At 43.5% G+C, this 17554-nt stretch overlaps 1 protein-coding gene across 1 annotated transcript in view; it reads left to right on the top strand.

The window, feature by feature from the left end:
- Nucleotides 1-17554, top strand: part of ESPN (espin) — a 238079-nt gene that overhangs the window by 96345 nt on the left and 124180 nt on the right. The window contains exon 7 of the mRNA XM_056541801.1: nt 11794-12071. Within this exon, the coding sequence (XP_056397776.1) occupies nt 11794-12071 (278 nt within the window). The remainder of the gene's footprint in view (nt 1-11793; nt 12072-17554) is intronic.

Genomic DNA, 17554 nt, shown 5'->3' with positions numbered 1-17554 from the left:
ATCCATGGCCGGATCTACTGTCACGATTCGGCTTCCAGGTAGTGGATCCTCTGTGTCAGCGAGGGATTGGCGTGGACCGTGCTAGTGGACCGGTTCTAAGAGGCTACTGGTTTTCACCAGAGCCCGCCGCAAAGCGGGATGGTCTTGCTGCGGCAGTAGCAACCAGGTCGTATCCACTAGCAACGGCTCTACCTCGCTGACTGCTGAGAAGGCGTGGGACAGAAGGACTAGGCAGAGGCAAGGTCAGACGTAGCAGAAGGTCGGGGGCAGGCGGCAAGGTTCGTAGTCAGGATGGGTAGCAGAAGTTCAGGTACACAGGCTTTGGACACACTAAACGCTTTCACTGGCACAAGGCAACAAGATCCGGCAAGGGAGTGCATGGGAGGAGATCAGATATAGCCAGGGAGCAGGTGGAAGCCAATTAAGCTAATTGGGCCAGGCACCAATCATTGGTGCACTGGCCCTTTAAGTCTCAGAGAGCTGGCGCGCGCGCGCCCTAGAGAGCGGAGCCGCGCGCGCCAGCACATGACAGCAGGGGACCGGGACGGGTAAGTGACCTGGGATGCGATTCGCGAGCGGGCGCGTCCCGCTGTGCGAATCGCATCCCCAACGGCCAAGACAGTGCAGCGCTCCCGGTCAGCGGGACTGACCGGGGCGCTGCAGGGAGAAAGACGCCGTGAGCGCTCCGGGGAGGAGCGGGGACCCGGAGCGCTAGGCGTAACAATACCTTTAAAGAGATTAAAGAGTCCTTGCTGCCCAAGAAAAGGAAGAGAGATGATAGGGATGTTTCCCCAGCTGCATCCGATTCCTCATCCGGGGAATGCAGTACCTCCTCATCCAGTCCGGAGATAGTGTTTGACGATTTGGATGACGACCTGTACTTGTTGCCCAAGGATAAATTTCCCAAGTTATTGTCTGCAGTAAAGGACACTATAGAGTCTTCTAAAGATGTCTCTGCTAAACCTAAAAAGGATCAGTTGTATTACTTTCCACAGATTCCAGATATGAGACTTCCTTCTCACCCCATTCTGAATGACTGGTTCAAGAAAGATTGGGCCAACCCTGATAGGAAATCTGATGCAGGGGCCCGTTTTAAAACCACTTATCGGTTGGACCCCAAGAATTCCGCAGAATGGGAAAATCCACCTAAACTTGATTTGGCGGCTGCCAGAATGGTCAAGAAGTCACTATTCCCTTCTGACGAATCCTCCAGATTGTCCGACCCATTGGAGCGAAAGGCAGATAGCTTAGCTAAAAAGAATTACCTAGCAGCAGCTTCTACCTCCAAGATTGCGGCATCCTCTGTTCCTGTAGCTAGGGCTCTAAGGATCTGGCTGAGTCAATTATCTCAGCATATAGAAGAGGGGGTGTGCAGAGACTGTCTATTAAAAGGAGTCGATATGATGAAGGCCGCTGCAGAATATTTGTGTGATGCTCCTGTGAATGTACTGAAATTTTCATCCCGATCCCTAGCTTTATCTAATGCGACCAGGAGGGCGCTTTGGATATAGCAATGGTCGGGTGACATGTCATCTAAGTTCAGCTTTGTTAACATGCCTTTCCACCCTTCATCGATGTTTGGCCCTCATCTAAAGGATATACTGAAGTCTTACAATGAGGAGAAAGACGCGGCCTTCCCATTAGAGAGAAAGAAGTCCAGCAGGCCATTCTATGGGAGGTCCAGATACTCCCCAAAGAGGAGCTATTCCTTTCGGACCAGAAAGTCCAACTATAAGAAAAGGCAAGATTCAGCAGCAGCCAAGAAAAAAGCTTTTAACAAGCCTAAAGAATTATGACGCCATCGGCTCTTCTCCTCTGGTGGGTGGCAGGCTGAGGGTTTTTTCGCAGGTCTGTCAAAAGACGTCGTCGGACTCCTGGGTGACAGACATCGTCACAAGAGGGTATTCTCTAGAGCTGAGTTCGTTCCCACCACAGAAGTTCATGCTCAACAAGCCCTCCAACCCAGTGGTTTTAGAGTTGGTGGAAGAGTTTATAAGAAAGCACGCTCTAGAAAGAGTTCCAGATCACGAAAGATTCCAAGGTCTCTACTCACCAATATTTCCAGTGTCCAAGGCCTCAGGGGGATGGAGGCTAGTAATATCCTATTTAAATCAGTTTTTTGTGAAGCGCAAGTTCCGGATGGAGTCAATCCGGTCTGCCATAATAAACGTAGAAGAAGGAGACTTCCTAGCGTCAATTGACCTTCAAGACGCATACCTGCACATTCCTATTCTCAGAGCACACAGGAAATATCTACGGATTGCTCTCCTGTTCAATCACCAGATACTCCATCTCCAGTTCACATGCCTACCATTCGGCATTACCTCGGCACCTCGCGTTTTTACCAAGGGTGTAGTGGTCCTGACTGCAGCTCTGCGGCTCCAAGGGATATGCGTGACGCCCTATCTGGACGAGAGCCCCCTCAGAAGGCGTGTTGAAGCAACATCTTCACAAGACCCTACAGATGTTGGATGCCCACGGGTTCATAGTGAACGTAAAAAAGTCTTCTCTGAACCCTTCTACAGTCATCTCTTATCTCGGATTTACAATAGACACTCTTCGAATGAAGTTGTTCCTTTCAGATCAGAGGGCCACCAATCTGCAAGAAGCGGTGCAAGATCTCCTTCAAGTAGATCAGTGCTCAGTAAGGAAAGCGATGAGGGTGCTAGGAATGATGACATCATCTCTGGAAGCCGTTCCGTGATCCAGGGCTCATTTCAGGATGTGGCAGACTTGCATTTTGAGCCAGTGGGACAAAAGCAGAGACTCCCTGGAGAGGACTATCAGGATTCCTCTTGGGGTGAAGAAAGATCTCCTTTGGTGGATGCACCCACAACGTTTCCTACAGGGCAAAGCTCTCAAGAGTCCGATTCAGACGGTCCTCATCTCGGATGCCTCAGGCTCAGCCTGGGGTGCCCATGTAGGGGACCATTGGGTGCAAGAAGCTTGGTCACAGAAGGAGCAACGAATGTCCTCGAACTTGAAAGAGCTCACAGCGATCAGGAAAGCACTCATTCACTTCAAACCCAGGATTCTCCACAGGGCTGTTCAAGTGCAGTCAGACAACCTAGCAGCAGTGTTCTACCTGAACAAACAGGGGGGAACACGAAGCCCCTCCATGCAGAAGGAGTGTGCCCGCATCATGCTCTGGGCAGAAGAGAATCTCTTTTCCCTGTCGGCCATCCACATCAGGGGAGTGGACAACGTGAGAGCAGATTGGCTCAGCAGAAACTCGATTTGCCCAGGAGAGTGGGAGTTGAACCCTTTGGTCTTCAAGAAGATCACGTCCATGTGGGGCCTGCCAGAGTTGGATGTTATGGCCAACTCCCAGAACAAGAAGCTTCCCCAGTTCTGCTCCCTGTCCAGAGTGGGGAATCCGTTAGCGATAGACGCTCTGTCAATGAGCTGGGAGAAGTTTTTCGTCTATGTCTTTCCCCCGATTCCATTGATCCCGAAAATGCTGCAAAAAATTCGGGACGAGAAGGTGAGAGCAGTTGCGATCCTGCCATTTTGGCCCAGGAGGGCATGGTTCCCGCTAGCACTGAATCTGGCGAAGAATCAGGTTTGGAAGATACCCATCCAGAAGGACTTACTTCTCCAATCAGGGATGCTTCATCCAGACCTCGGGAGACTCCAGCTTGCGGCATGGAACATGAACTCAGAACCTTAACGGATCAAGGCCTGTCTCAGGAGGTCATTGCTACCCTTCTAGCTTCTAGAAAGCCGGCTACCCTCAAAGTCTACAGCAGAGTGTGGTCTCTTTACTCGGCTTGGTGCACCAGAAAGTCATCCTCCCCAGAGCAAGTGGCATCTCTGTTGCAGTTCTTACAAGAAGGCTTCCAAAAGGGTCTGAAGCCGAATACACTCAAGGTGCAGTTGACCGCCATTAACTCCTACCTTAATGGAATTTTTGCAGGAACACCTCTCATCAGCAGATTTTTTAGAGCCATTAACAAGCTGCGCCCATCCTTCCATAACCCGTTACCAGCTTGGGACCTGCCTTTGGTTCTAAGGAGACTGACATCACCTCCTTTTGAACCTCTGGAGAATTCCTCTTTGAAGTTCCTGACTTTCAAGTGTATCTTCCTAGTGGCAATTACATCTGCCAAAAGAATCAGTGAGCTTCAAGCTCTGTCATCCAAAGAACCCTATCTCAGGTTACTATCGGATGCAGTTGTGCTAAGAACGATGCCGGGTTTCCTTCCCAAAGTCTCCACGGCTGCTAATATTAATCAGGAAATCATACTGCCTGTGTTTGAAGATGAGTCCGAGGACGAGTTGCATCTCTTGGATGTGAAAAGGACCATCTCCATGTACCTACAAAGAACCTCAGAGTTCAGACAGTCCGAAGCCTTGTTCCAGGGGAAAAGAGGGAGCAAATCATTGCTAGCAAGATGGATAAGAGACACCATCAAGCATTGTTATTTTTTGGAATATAAAGAGTCCCCTCTTCTCTTAAGAGCTCACTCCACAAGATCTACAGCTGCGTCCTGGGCTGAGAAGTATCATGTTCCAATGGACCAGATTTGTAAAGCGGCTACGTGGGCTTCACCGAACACGTTCATAAGACACTACAGGATCGATGTAGCATCGTCCGAGGGATCGGCCTTTGGCTCGAGAGTTCTTCAAGGTGCCATAAACCATTGATGTCCCTCCCGTTCGTTCTTGCACTGCTTTGCATGTCCCATTCGTGCCGCCTTAAGGACGACCAGGAAGTAGAAAATGTATTCTTACCTGAAATTTTCTTTTCCTGTAGTCCGTAGGCGGCACAAGTATACCCTCCCATTAAATAAGTTTATTGCTGCATAAGATACAAGTGTCTGTGGTTCTTGGGATAGGTTTATGGCTTCCGGGCAGGTGTGCTCGTTTTGGGTAATTGACTAATTAACTTGTCTCACTTTTTACTGCTAGTTTTTGTTTCTTCCTTCTGGGTAAGCAGAAGGGCTTAACCCATTCGTGCCACCTACGGACTACAGGAAAAGAAAATTTCAGGTAAGAATACATTTTCTACATATATACACACAAATACACACATATACACATATATACACATATATACTCACATATACACACATATATACACATATATACACACATATACACTTATATACACACATATACACATATATATACACATATATACACACATATATACACATATATATACACATATACACATATATACACACATATACACATATATACACCTATATACACATATATACACACATACACATATATACACACAAACATATATATATATATATATATATATACACACACATACACATATATATACTCACATATATACACACATATACACATATATACACACATATACACATATATACACACATATACACACATATACACATATATACACACATATACACACATATACACATATATATACACATATATACACACAAACATATATATATATATATACACACATATACACATATATACACACACACACATATACACATATATACACACACATGTGCTGAGTTTTCATATATTATAATACTGCCCACTATGTAGAAGAAAGTAATATAATACTGTTCTCTATGAAGAAAAGTACTACGGTACAGAACCGGTGTGGGCTCTTTCTACATCTAGCTGGGATTTGGCTTCTCTCCGCGTGAACTTCCTTTTATTTAAATGTTTTTTATTGAACTTATTTGTGTTCAGTAAAACGAACAATAAGCTTCTCTTTTCTCTCACAGTTCTGAGGAATGTTTTTTCATGGTAGAATCTCAGCCACAATACACAAACATAAGTAACTAAATAAATAAGTAAATAAATAAATAACTAAATAAATAAGTAACTAAATTAGTAACTAAATAAATACATAAATAAATAACTAAATAAATCCACACATAAGTAAATAAGTAATTAACTAAACAAATAACTAAATAAGTAAATAAATAACTAAATTAGTAACTAAATAAATAAATCAATACATAAATAACTAAATAAATACATAAATAAATAACTAAATAAATACATGCATAAGTAAATAAGTAATTAACTAAACAAATAAATACATACATAAGTAAAAAAAAAAACGAAATAAATTCATAAATAAATAAATTAAATAAAAAATATATTTATACAATTTATTTATATTATCTATACAATATATCGCTCAAGAGCAGCTTTCTTGACACAACTGTGGTGTCTGGGATGTTGCAATGATATTACAGGGTCTGGTGGTATTAACCCTCATTTGTCGTGACGCCAGGGTGCGGTTTGCTTAGTATTGGAGGTCCTGCCGCCAACCGGCCCACAAACAGCAGGGATAATAAACGGATAATAATAATAAATGTCCACAGCAGAATTTATGAGATAACTGGAAACTTTTACTTGAACTTTTACGCAGTCTTTACAAGTATACAGTGTCTCTCGAGGTAACCGTGATGCAGGTTCCTCACAGGCTTTGCTGGAACTGGTAGTCTTTAGCTTTAAGCAGGCCACTGTGCCACTGTGCTAATAATATAAGATTTGAGTAGAATAGTAGTCACACAGGATTTGTAGGTTTGAACTTTATAACTCACGGTTTTAGTGGCTGCTGGTTCTTTAGGCTTTGGCCTAGTTGAGATGAATGAAGTTATGATGATTGTGCTTGATAGTCCGGAACTAAGAGCAGGAACAAGAGAGCGAATTTAGTAGCTACAGCCCCTTATATAATAGGGGGCAGGACTAAAGCCTATTGGTGCAAAGCCTGTAGGTCCTGAACCCAGAGAACTCTGGGTACATCACATGACATTATTACATGGCCCCGGAAGGTCCTAAATATCTATACAACCATTATCCTATACCACGTGACCTGGGTAGGTCCTATACATTTGTACACTATACAAAAATACATTTATATGAGGCGACCAAGGGGTAAGCCCTGCAGGAGAGCCCTGTGGAATGGAGGGACTCTATCTGAGGGGACTTTATACAGGAACAGGACCAGGTCCTGTACCGGGACACGACACAACCTCAAATGTCCTGTTAGCCAAGTCTTAGAGCTGATTTTTGTTTTACTATACAGGCCAAAGGCTGTCCGGGCATGCTGGGAGTTGTAGTTTTGCAATCTGAAATCTTTATACAGTTCTTATGGAATGACCTGGATGTCTGCATTGATTACTAACACAATGGGAGAGGATTGTGATAAGTCATATGACACACAAAGCATTGTACTGTTCATGTCTTTTATTGAGCATGTCAAGTAAACATCCACAGTGCAGGGAGAAAATGTTTATCATGACAGATACTCTTTAAAGGAGGTTTTCAGTGTGAACTTGCTTCATAGACAGTGGGTACCAGCTGCTATTAGCAGCCAGGACTCACTGCTTATGCCAACTATTGTGCTGATGTCCAGGACTTAACCCTGTAGATGCTGTGATGAATTGATGAATGGCGATTAATTAGTGGTTGTGTGGTCTGATCAGGACCTCAGTCTCGATCGGTTAAGATGGAGTCTGGGGATCTCCTGCTTAACTTAGTGCCACCGATTGTTACTCTTCTTGTACAGTCTGCCTTGTATAATAATAATGGAACTTCACAGTGAACAGCGTAATTGTGAAAAAAAAAATATATATATGCGACCAAAATTCTGAAATTCTAACGTGATTAAAAAGTCCCATCAAAACCAAAATGGTACCAATAACATAATAATACAAAATATATATTGTTGTTGTTGGTATTTGTATTATTATTATTTTTATAAATTATGGGGGTCAGAATTTTCTTTTAAAAAAAGTAAAAAATGTTAAAAATAGTCAATCAAAACAAAACCTTTATAAATGGAGTATCTTTGTAATCGCACTGACCTACAGATTAAAGATAACATGCAATTTTTCTTACCGTGAAGTGCGCCACATAAAAACAACCTCCCCCCCAAAAAAAAAAAAATATTATTAGCATTTTTTTTTTTTTTATTGCACCCCAAAAATAATTTCTTTATTTATATATTTTTTTCTTTTAGTTTCGCGGTAGATTTTATTTTACATAAAGCATTGTCATTACCAAGTATAACGCAGCATAACACAAGCCCTGCGGATGGAAAAACTGAACTAAAGCATCGACCTCATACGTATCATATGACATCATAGATATGAATATTAGACACCCACAGAAATGCCATTGTCCATGTGTAATACGGCCATGATGTCATCGCCCCCGATACTAAAGATTAAGACGTCTTAGTTACATACACCTCTAGGAAACTTTAATCCGCCCACGCGCCTTCTCCGCTATCGCCTCAGGTTTCACTTGTATTATACGTAAAACAACAACTTGATAATTCATTTACTTACCAGGATTATCGCGTCCTCCGCTTTTGTGTTTCAAAAGAAATATTCAAAGCCGGGGAGCGAAACATATGATGTGTTGTGGGTTTGTTCTTTTATACACGTCTCATGTCTTCTTTGTGTCTCTAGCGCCGCCCTTTACCCCCAGACTGGATATAGTATTGCAGCTCATCTCTGTTCGGGCTGTAATATCCCAGACCCAGCGCAAGGACGAGGCTGCAGGAGGGCGGCGCGGGATCTTATAGATTGCGAACTATCACCGCCTATCCTGATCACTCATAACTCCCACTGTCACTATTACATGTAGACACCAGTAAAGTGTGTGCAAAAAAAACTATGTATATTGGGTGACCATGTTTATATACTGTGTGTAAAATGGGGTCTGGTAATGGTTGTGGATCGGTAGCGTCACCTACCCAGTCCTCCCAGTACCTACACAGTCCTCCCAGTACCTCCATTGTTGTGCCACCCGTGTTCAGTGTGATAAAGCAACTGCTTACCTGTATTAGCTTATGTGGCAGGTATAACGTTTTCAGCCATACTGGATTCCATTCCGTCACTGAAATGATTTCCTAATGGTGCCTACATCTCCCATGAATCCTCTGGCTTTGCAGAGAGAGAGAGGGTGGAGTTTGATCACTGCGCCTCATCATCTTATTAGGCTGCTAGTGCTGGAGGTCTCCCAGGTGAATTTATGAAACTCAATAGTGGATTAGGGTCAGTTCACATTATGTGCAGTTTTCATGCTTTTTCTTTTTCATAGTGTTTTTTTTTTTTTTTTTTTTTTGAGAAATATTGCAATGAGGTGAATGTACTTTGACCTATAATCACAATTGAGGTGTTTTATGGGCTGTGTTTTTAGGCTTTTAGTGTTTGGGCTGTTTTTACACAATTTTGTACTGTTTTTGGTTATTTTTGCCGTGATTTGCACTTTTTTTCTGCAATTTTTGTAAAATCATGCCAAAATAGATAGAACACACCAAAAGACGAAATGTGTGAACACAGTCTCTGGGTAGGTGTATATCAACTATATATCCTGATCCCATAGAGATAGCAGCAGTATACAGAGAGATGGAGGGGAGGTGTATGACTACTATATATCCTGATCCCATAGAGATAGCAGCAGTATACAGATAGAGCTGGAGGGGAGGTGTATAACTACTATATATCCTGATCCCATAGAGATAGCAGCAGTATACAGATAGATCTGGAGGGGAGGTGTATAACTACTATATATCCTGATCCCATAGAGATTGCAGAAGTAAACAGATAGAGCAGGAGGAGAGGTGTACATCAATTATATATCCTGATCCCATAGAGATAGCAGCAGTATACAGATAGAGCTGGAGGGGAGGTGCATAACTACTATATATCCTGATCCCATAGAGATAGCAGCAGTATACAGATAGAGCTGGAGGGGAGATGCATAACCACTATATATCCTGATCCCATAGAGATAGCAGCAGTATACAGATAGAGCTGGAGGGGAGATGCATAACTACTATATATCCTGATCCCATAGAAATAGAGCTAGAGGAGAGATGTATAACTGCTGTATATCCTGATCACATAGAGATAGCAGCAGCAGTATACAGATAGAGCTAGGGGGGTCTTATAGGAGGGATCTAAGAGGTGATACTGTCATCCTGCAGTTCACAGGAAGTCAGCTGACCCAGGACTGACACATTAAAAGAAATCTGTCACTACATTCACCCGCACGAACCAGCAGGCATGCTGGGAGTTGTAGTTTTGCATTGTGCAGTAAGCACTAAGACAGAGGAAGGAATGAAGTAGATATTAATAAGCCGGGCTGAGCGCTGACGTCACTGTGCCTGAGGCAGGGATCATAGCTCCGCCCATGCCCCAGACTGCTCATTTGCATATTCAGTAAAACAAAGATATCTCCCGAACGCAGTAACGGATCCGGACACAGCAGGTATCATTTTAATCAGTGTCACCTACAGCTAGTACTGGTTAGTGCGGGTTAATGCAGTGACAGATTTCCTTTAAGCATTGTGATTTTCTGCTGGTCAGGCTGGCAACAACATGACCCAATTACAGTAATGGAATAAAACAGATGGCACCGTACGACTGGTGATGGTGAGTGTGCATGATATGGGTAATAGAAAACCCTGAGCTTTTTTAAAGGGGTACTCCGGTGGAAAACTTTATTTATTTATTTATTTTATATCAACTGGTGCCAGAAAGTTAAACAGATTTGTAAATTACTTCTATTGAAAAATCTTAAAGGGGTACTCCGGTGAAAACCTTTTTTCTTTTAAATCAACTGGTGGCAGAAAGTTAAACATATTTGTAAATTACTTCTATTAATAAATCTTAATCCTTCCAGTACTTATTAGCTGCTGAATACTACAGAGGAAATTCCTTTCTTTTTGGAACACTGATGACATCATGAACACAGTGCTCTCTGCTGACATCTCTGTCCATTTTAGCAACCATGCATAGCAGATGTATGCTAAGGGCAGCATGATGGCTCAGTGGTTAGCACCGCTGCCTTGTAGTGCTGGGGACTTGGGTTCAAATCCCACTAAGGACAACAATAAATAAAGCGTTGTTATTATTATTATTATAATAACGTCATCAGAGAGCATTCATCGTGATGTCATCAGAGAGCATTCCAAAAAGATAAAGAATTTCCTCTGTAGTATTCAGCAGCTAATAAGTACAGGAAGGATTAAGATTTTTTAATAGAAGTAATTTACAAATATGTTTAACTTTCTGCCACCAGTTGATTTAAGAGAAAAAAGGTTTTCACCGGAGTACCCCTTTAATCCTTCCAGTACTTATTTGCTGCTGAATACTACAGGGGAAATTCTTTTCTTTTTGGAACACAGAGCTCTCTCCTGACATCACGAGCACAGTGCTCTCTGCTGACATCTCTGTCCATTTTAGGAACCGTCCAGAGTAGGAGAAAATCCCCATAACAAACATATGCTGCTCTGGACATTTCCTAAAATGAACAGAGATGTCAGCAGAGAACACTGTGCTCGTGATGTCAGCAGAGAGCTCTGTGTTCCAAAAAGAAAAGAATTTCCCCTGTAGTATTCAGCAGCTAATAAGTACTGGAAGGATTAATATTTTTTAATAGAAGTCATTTACAAATCTGTTTAACTTTCTGGCACCAGTTGATATTAAAAAAAAATAAAATGAAAAAGTTTTCCACCGGAGTACCCATTTAAGTGCTTTTACTCCTTACGTCAGTCCTTCCCAACCAGGGTGCCTCCAGCTGTGGCAAAACTACAACTCCCAGCATGCTCGGACAGCCTTTGGCTGTCCGAGCATGCTGGGAGTTGTAGGTTTTGCCACAGCTGGAGGCACCCTGGTTGGGAAGGACTGTCTTAGGACTGTATTTGGGTGGTTCCTCTTTATATGTAGACCCAGTATTGGGCGGACTAGATGAGCCGTGTGGTTCTTATCTGACGACACTTTCGTTTTTATGTATTTTTAATATTTTCTTCCCCTTTAGGGCCTCCCGAAGCCGCCATGACGGATATGCAGACCTACATGGACATGTTGAATCCTGAGGTAGATCCCAGTGGCAATAAGAAAACGGATCCAACCACCAACCCTCCGCCACCTCCTCCGGCCTTCCCGCCACCTCCTCCACCGCCCCCTGATACTTCGCTCCCGCCACCCCCATGTTATCCTGCGCCAAGTCCTCCGGAGGGACAACACACATCGGAGATGTACGTACAGGCGAAGAACAACCTCCGACATGTGGAGAGCGAGGTCCTAAATGAAGAGGTAAAACTAAAATGTCAATCTTCCAAGGAATTTTTGGGGAAATTCACACACATTTTACATACATTACCCACATTTAGTAATACATTTTGTTTGGCTGCATATATTTAAAAAGATTATCCAGGATTAGAAAAACAGAGCTAATTTCTTCAAAAAACAGCGCCACCCTGTGCTCAGGTTATGTGTGGTATTACAACTTGGCTCCATACACTTCAATGGCACTGAGCTGCAATACCACACACAACCTGAGGACAGGAGTGGTGCTGATAACCCCTTAGGGTGCGTTCACACGGCCGTCTGTCCCCGTTTTTTTTTATCCCCGTTTCGGTTCCGTTCTTGCAGGCTGTAAACGGATTAAAAACGGTTTTAATAAAATCTCATTCATGTCAACGGGATTTTTTTACAAACTGTTTACATCCGTTTGTACCCGTCTGCGGGTTTTTTTTACGGCAGAAAAAACGGCACATGCAGTATTTTTTCTTCCGGCAAAAAAAAAACAAAAAAACGGATACAGTAAATTTAACATTGAAGTCTATGGGAAAACGGACGAACCTTTAATGTCATCAGTTTGCGTCCGTTTTTTCAATCCGTTTTTTGATCCGTTTTTACTTCGTGCTCGGAACAAAAAAAAATTTATTAACTGAACAAAAATGGATCCAAACGGATAACATCCGTTTGCATCCCTTATTGTCTGTTTTTTTTAAGTCCTTTTTTTATTTTTTGACAGGAGAAGAACGGGACAGGTCTAGATGGCCGTATGAACGCAGCCTTAAAGGGCTACTCCGGTGGAAAACAAATTTTTTTAAATCGACTGTTGACAAAAAGTTATACAGATTTGTAAATTACTTCTATATAAAAATCTTAATCCTTCCAGTACTTATCAGCTGCTGTATGCTCAACAGGAAGTTGTGTGGTTCTTTCCAGTCTGACCACAGTGCTCTCTGCTGCCACCTCTGTCCGTGTCAGGAACTGTCCGGAGCAGGAGAGATTTGCTATGGGGATTTGCTCCTACTCCGGACAGTTCCTGACATGGACAGAGGTGTCAGCAGAGAGCACTGTGCTCAGACTGGAAAGAATTACACAACTTTCTCTGTAGTATACAGCAGCTGATAAGTACGGGAAGGGTTAAGATTTTTATATAGAAGTAATTTACAAATCTGTTTAACTTTCTGGAGCCAGTTGATTAGAAATTTTTTTTTTCCCCCAGAGTAGCCCTTTAATGGCAAAACAAGGTCTAAAAAATGTATCCCCCACATATTACAAAATAGATGGAAAGAAGAAGCTGATGTCTCAGTTCTGGAAACTCCATGAGATATTTGTCCTTTATATAGTGCAGCATCGATTATTATTACAGAATAATGTAGAGGTTCTTGTATATGCCTTGTGCTTACCTTTTTTTAGGTAATGTGGCAGGCATAGGGTTTATAGCCTTATTAATTCCATCACTGAAATAATTTTCTAATGTTGCCTACATTTCCCATGAATCCACTGGCTTTACAGAGAGAGGGGGTGGAGTCTTATCACTGCACCTGGCTATCTTATTTGGCTGCTGGTGCTGGAGGTCACCCAGCTGAACTGATAAGATGGATCAGTGGGTTGGGGTCAGTTCACATTATGTGCAGTTTGGATGTATTTTCCTATTAAAAGTTTGTTTTTTAAATATTGCCACGAGGGGAAAGTGATTTGCCCTAGAGTCACAAAGTCTTTATGCTAAGTTCACACCTGCATTTTTTGCTATGATTTTCTAAATTGTGGTAAAATAGCACAATTTTTAAATGATGAATGCAGCTTTAGGGGAGGGGTATAGCTACTAAAGCTGGAGGAAAGGTGTATAACCACTATATATCCTGATCCCATAGAGATAGCAGCAGTATACAGATAGATCTGGGATGGAGGTATATAACCACTATATATCCTGATCCCATAGAAATATCAGCAGTATACAGATAGAGCTGGAGGGAAGGTGTATAACTACTATATATCCTGATCCATAGAGATAACAGCAGCAGTATACAGATAGAGCAGAAGGGAGGTTAATAACTACTTTATATCCTGATCCCATAGAGATAGCAGCAGCAGTATACAGATAGAGCTGGAGGGAGGTGAATAACCACTATATATCCTTATCCCATAGAGATAGCAGCAGTATACAGATAGAGCTGGAGGGGAGGTGTATAACTACTATATATCCTGATCCATAGAGATAGCAGCAGCAGTATACAGATAGAGCTGGAGGGAGGTGAATAACCACTATATATCCTGATCCCATGGAGATAGCAGCAATATACAGATAAATCTGGGATGCAGGTATATAACCACTATATATCCTGATCCCATAGAGATAGCAGCAGTATATAGACAGAGCTGGAGGGAAGGTGTATAACTACTATATATCCTGATCCATAGAGATAGCAGCAGCAGTATACAGATAGAGCAGGAGGGAGGTTAATAACTACTATATATCCTGATCCCATAGAGATAGCAGCAGCAGTATACAGATAGAGCTGGAGGGAGGTGAATAACCACTATATATCCTTATCCCATAGAGATAGCAGCAGTATACAGATAGAGCTGGAGGGAAGGTGTATAACTACTATATATCCTGATCCATAGAGATAGCAGCAGCAGTATACAGATAGAGCTGGAGGGAGGTGAATAACCACTATATATCCTGATCCCATGGAGATAGCAGCAGTATACAGATAGATCTGGGATGGAGGTATATAACCACTATATATCCTGATCCCATAGAGATAGCAGCAGTATATAGACAGAGCTGGAGGGTAGGTATATAACTACTATATATCTTGATCCCATAGAGATAGCGGCAGTATACAGATAGAGCTGGAGGGGAGATGTATAACTACTATATATCCTGATCCCATAGAGATGGCAGCAGTATACAGATAGAGCTGGAGGGGAGGGTATAACTACTATATATCCTGATCCCATAGAGATAGCAGCAGCATACAGATAGAGCTGGAGGGGAGATGTATAACTACTATATATCCTGATCCCATAGAGATAGCAGCAGTATACAGACAGAGCTGGACGGAGATGTATAACTACTATATATCCTGATCCCATAGAGATAGCAGCAGCATACAAGTAGAGCTGGAGGGGAGGTGTATAACTAACTATATATCCAGATCCCATAGAGATAGCAGCAGTATACAGATAGAGCTGGAGGAGGTGTATAACTGCTATATATCCTGATCCCATAGAGATAGCAGCAGCATACAAGTAGAGCTGGAGGGGAGGTGTATAACTAACTATATATCCAGATCCCATAGAGATAGCAGCAGTATACAGATAGAGCTGGATGAGGTGTATAACTGCTATATATCCAGATCCCATAGAGATAGCAGCAGTATACAGATAGAGCTGGAGGGGAGGTGTATAACTACTATATATCCAGATCCCATAGAGATAGCAGCAGTATACAAATAGAGCTGGAGGGGAGATGTATAACTACTATATATCCAGATCCCATAGAGATAGCAGCAGTATACAAATAGAGCTGGGGGCTCATACACATGGGCAGATTTGATAGCGAACTCACAGTATGTTTCCTGCTGCAAATTTGAATGGGGCGGACTCATACTCTTAATTAGAGGGGCAGGGGCTCAAGCCCCCTTTTGAGCCTGTGTGTGCACGTCCCTGCTCCTGATGAAGAACCTGTATTGCAGTTTGTGCACCTTGTTTTAGAGGCTTCTGTTTTTCCTTGACCAGATTTGACTAATCCAACACTTCTCCTTTCTAGAGATGACTCAGGTGCCGGGTTTTACATTATTCTCCCCCCACCGATCTATTTACCTCTCTTCCCGCACATTATAAAGAATCAGCCATCACTTTGCATTTACCCTTTCACCTCCATTGGAATGTCCACCAACCTTACACGGCCCGGTCCAGTTTTTTAATTAAAGGAGTATTTAAAAAGTGGCAAAAGATAATGTGCTCCGTCCTAAACTGTTTTATATCCTGAAACTACGTGATTTTTGTACGCAATCACTAATGCTTCTTTTTCCCTAAAGGTCCACATAGAGCCAAAAGACAAGCACATATATAAAGATAAAGAAGTACATAGAAATAAATAGACATAAAGATGTAGCAGCACCCCAGTAGGTAGTAGCAGCCCGCTCTGAAGGTAGCAGCAGTCCCCCTGTAGTTAGCAGCCTCTAGTAGTAGCAGCAGCCCACCTGTAGGACTGTAGTAGAAGTAGACCCTTGTAGTTGTAGCAGCCCCCCTGTAGGTAGTTTCAGTCCCCCTGTAGGTATGAGCTCCCTTTAATTGTAGAAGTCCCCCAGTAGTAGCTGCAGCCCTGCTGTAGTCATTTCAGCCCCCTGTAATTGAAGAATCCCCCTCTGTAGTAATTGCAGCCCCTGTAGTAAAATCAGCCCCCCTTGTGGGTAGCAACAGCCATGTTCTAGGTAGTAGTAGCAGCAGCCCCTCTGTAGTAGAAGCAGCCCCTCTGTAGTAGAAGCAGCCCCTCTGTAGTAGAAGCAGCCCCTCTGTAGTAGAAGCAGCCCCTCTGCAGTAGAAGCAGCCCCTCTGCAGTACAAGCAGCCCCTCTGTAGTAGAAGCAGCCCCTCTGCAGTAGAAGCAGCCCCTCTGCAGTAGAAGCAGCCCCTCTGCAGTACAAGCAGCCCCTCTGTAGTAGAAGCAGCCCCTCTGCAGTAGAAGCAGCCCCTCTGTAGTAGAAGCAGCCCCTCTGTAGTAGAAGCAGCCCCTCTGCAGTACAAGCAGCCCCTCTGTAGTAGAAGCAGCCCCTCTGTAGTAGAAGCAGCCCCTCTGTACTAGAAGCAGCCCCTCTGTAGTAGAAGCAGCCCCTCTGTAGTAGAAGCAGCCCCTCTGTACTAGAAGCAGCCCCTCTGTAGTAGAAGCAGCCCCTCTGTAGTAGAAGCAGCCCCTCTGCAGTAGAAGCAGCCCTCTGCAGTAGAAGCAGCCCCTCTGCAGTAGAAGCAGCCCCTCTGTAGTAGAAGCAGCCCCTCTGTAGTAGAAGCAGCCCCTCTGCAGTAGAAGCAGCCCCTCTGTAGTACAAGCAGCCCCTCTGCAGTAGAAGCAGCCCCTCTGTAGTAGAAGCAGCCCCTCTGTAGTAGAAGCAGCCCCTCTGCAGTAGAAGCAGCCCCTCTGCAGTAGAAGCAGCCCCTCTGTAGTAGAAGCAGCCCCTCTGCAGTAGCAGCAGCCCCTCTGCAGTAGAAGCAGCCCCTCTGTAGTAGAAGCAGCCCCTCTGTAGTAGAAGCAGCCCCTCTGCAGTAGAAGCAGCCCATCTGCAGTAGAAGCAGCCCCTCTGTAGTAGCAGCAGCCCCTCTGCAGTAGAAGCAGCCCCTCTGCAGTAGAAGCAGCCCCTCTGTAGTAGAAGCAGCCCCTCTGCAGTACAAGCAGCCCCTCTGCAGTAGAAGCAGCCCCTCTGTACTAGAAGCAGCCCCTCTGCAGTAGCAGCAGCCCCTCTGTAGTAGCAGCAGCCCCTCTGCAGTAGCAGCAGC

The sequence above is a fragment of the Hyla sarda genome, chromosome 10 (genome assembly GCF_029499605.1).
Source record: "Hyla sarda isolate aHylSar1 chromosome 10, aHylSar1.hap1, whole genome shotgun sequence".
In the NCBI taxonomy this organism is placed as follows: domain Eukaryota; kingdom Metazoa; phylum Chordata; class Amphibia; order Anura; family Hylidae; genus Hyla; species Hyla sarda.
Note: the sequence above shows the minus strand (reverse complement) of the source record. Positions and strands in the feature narration are given on the sequence as shown.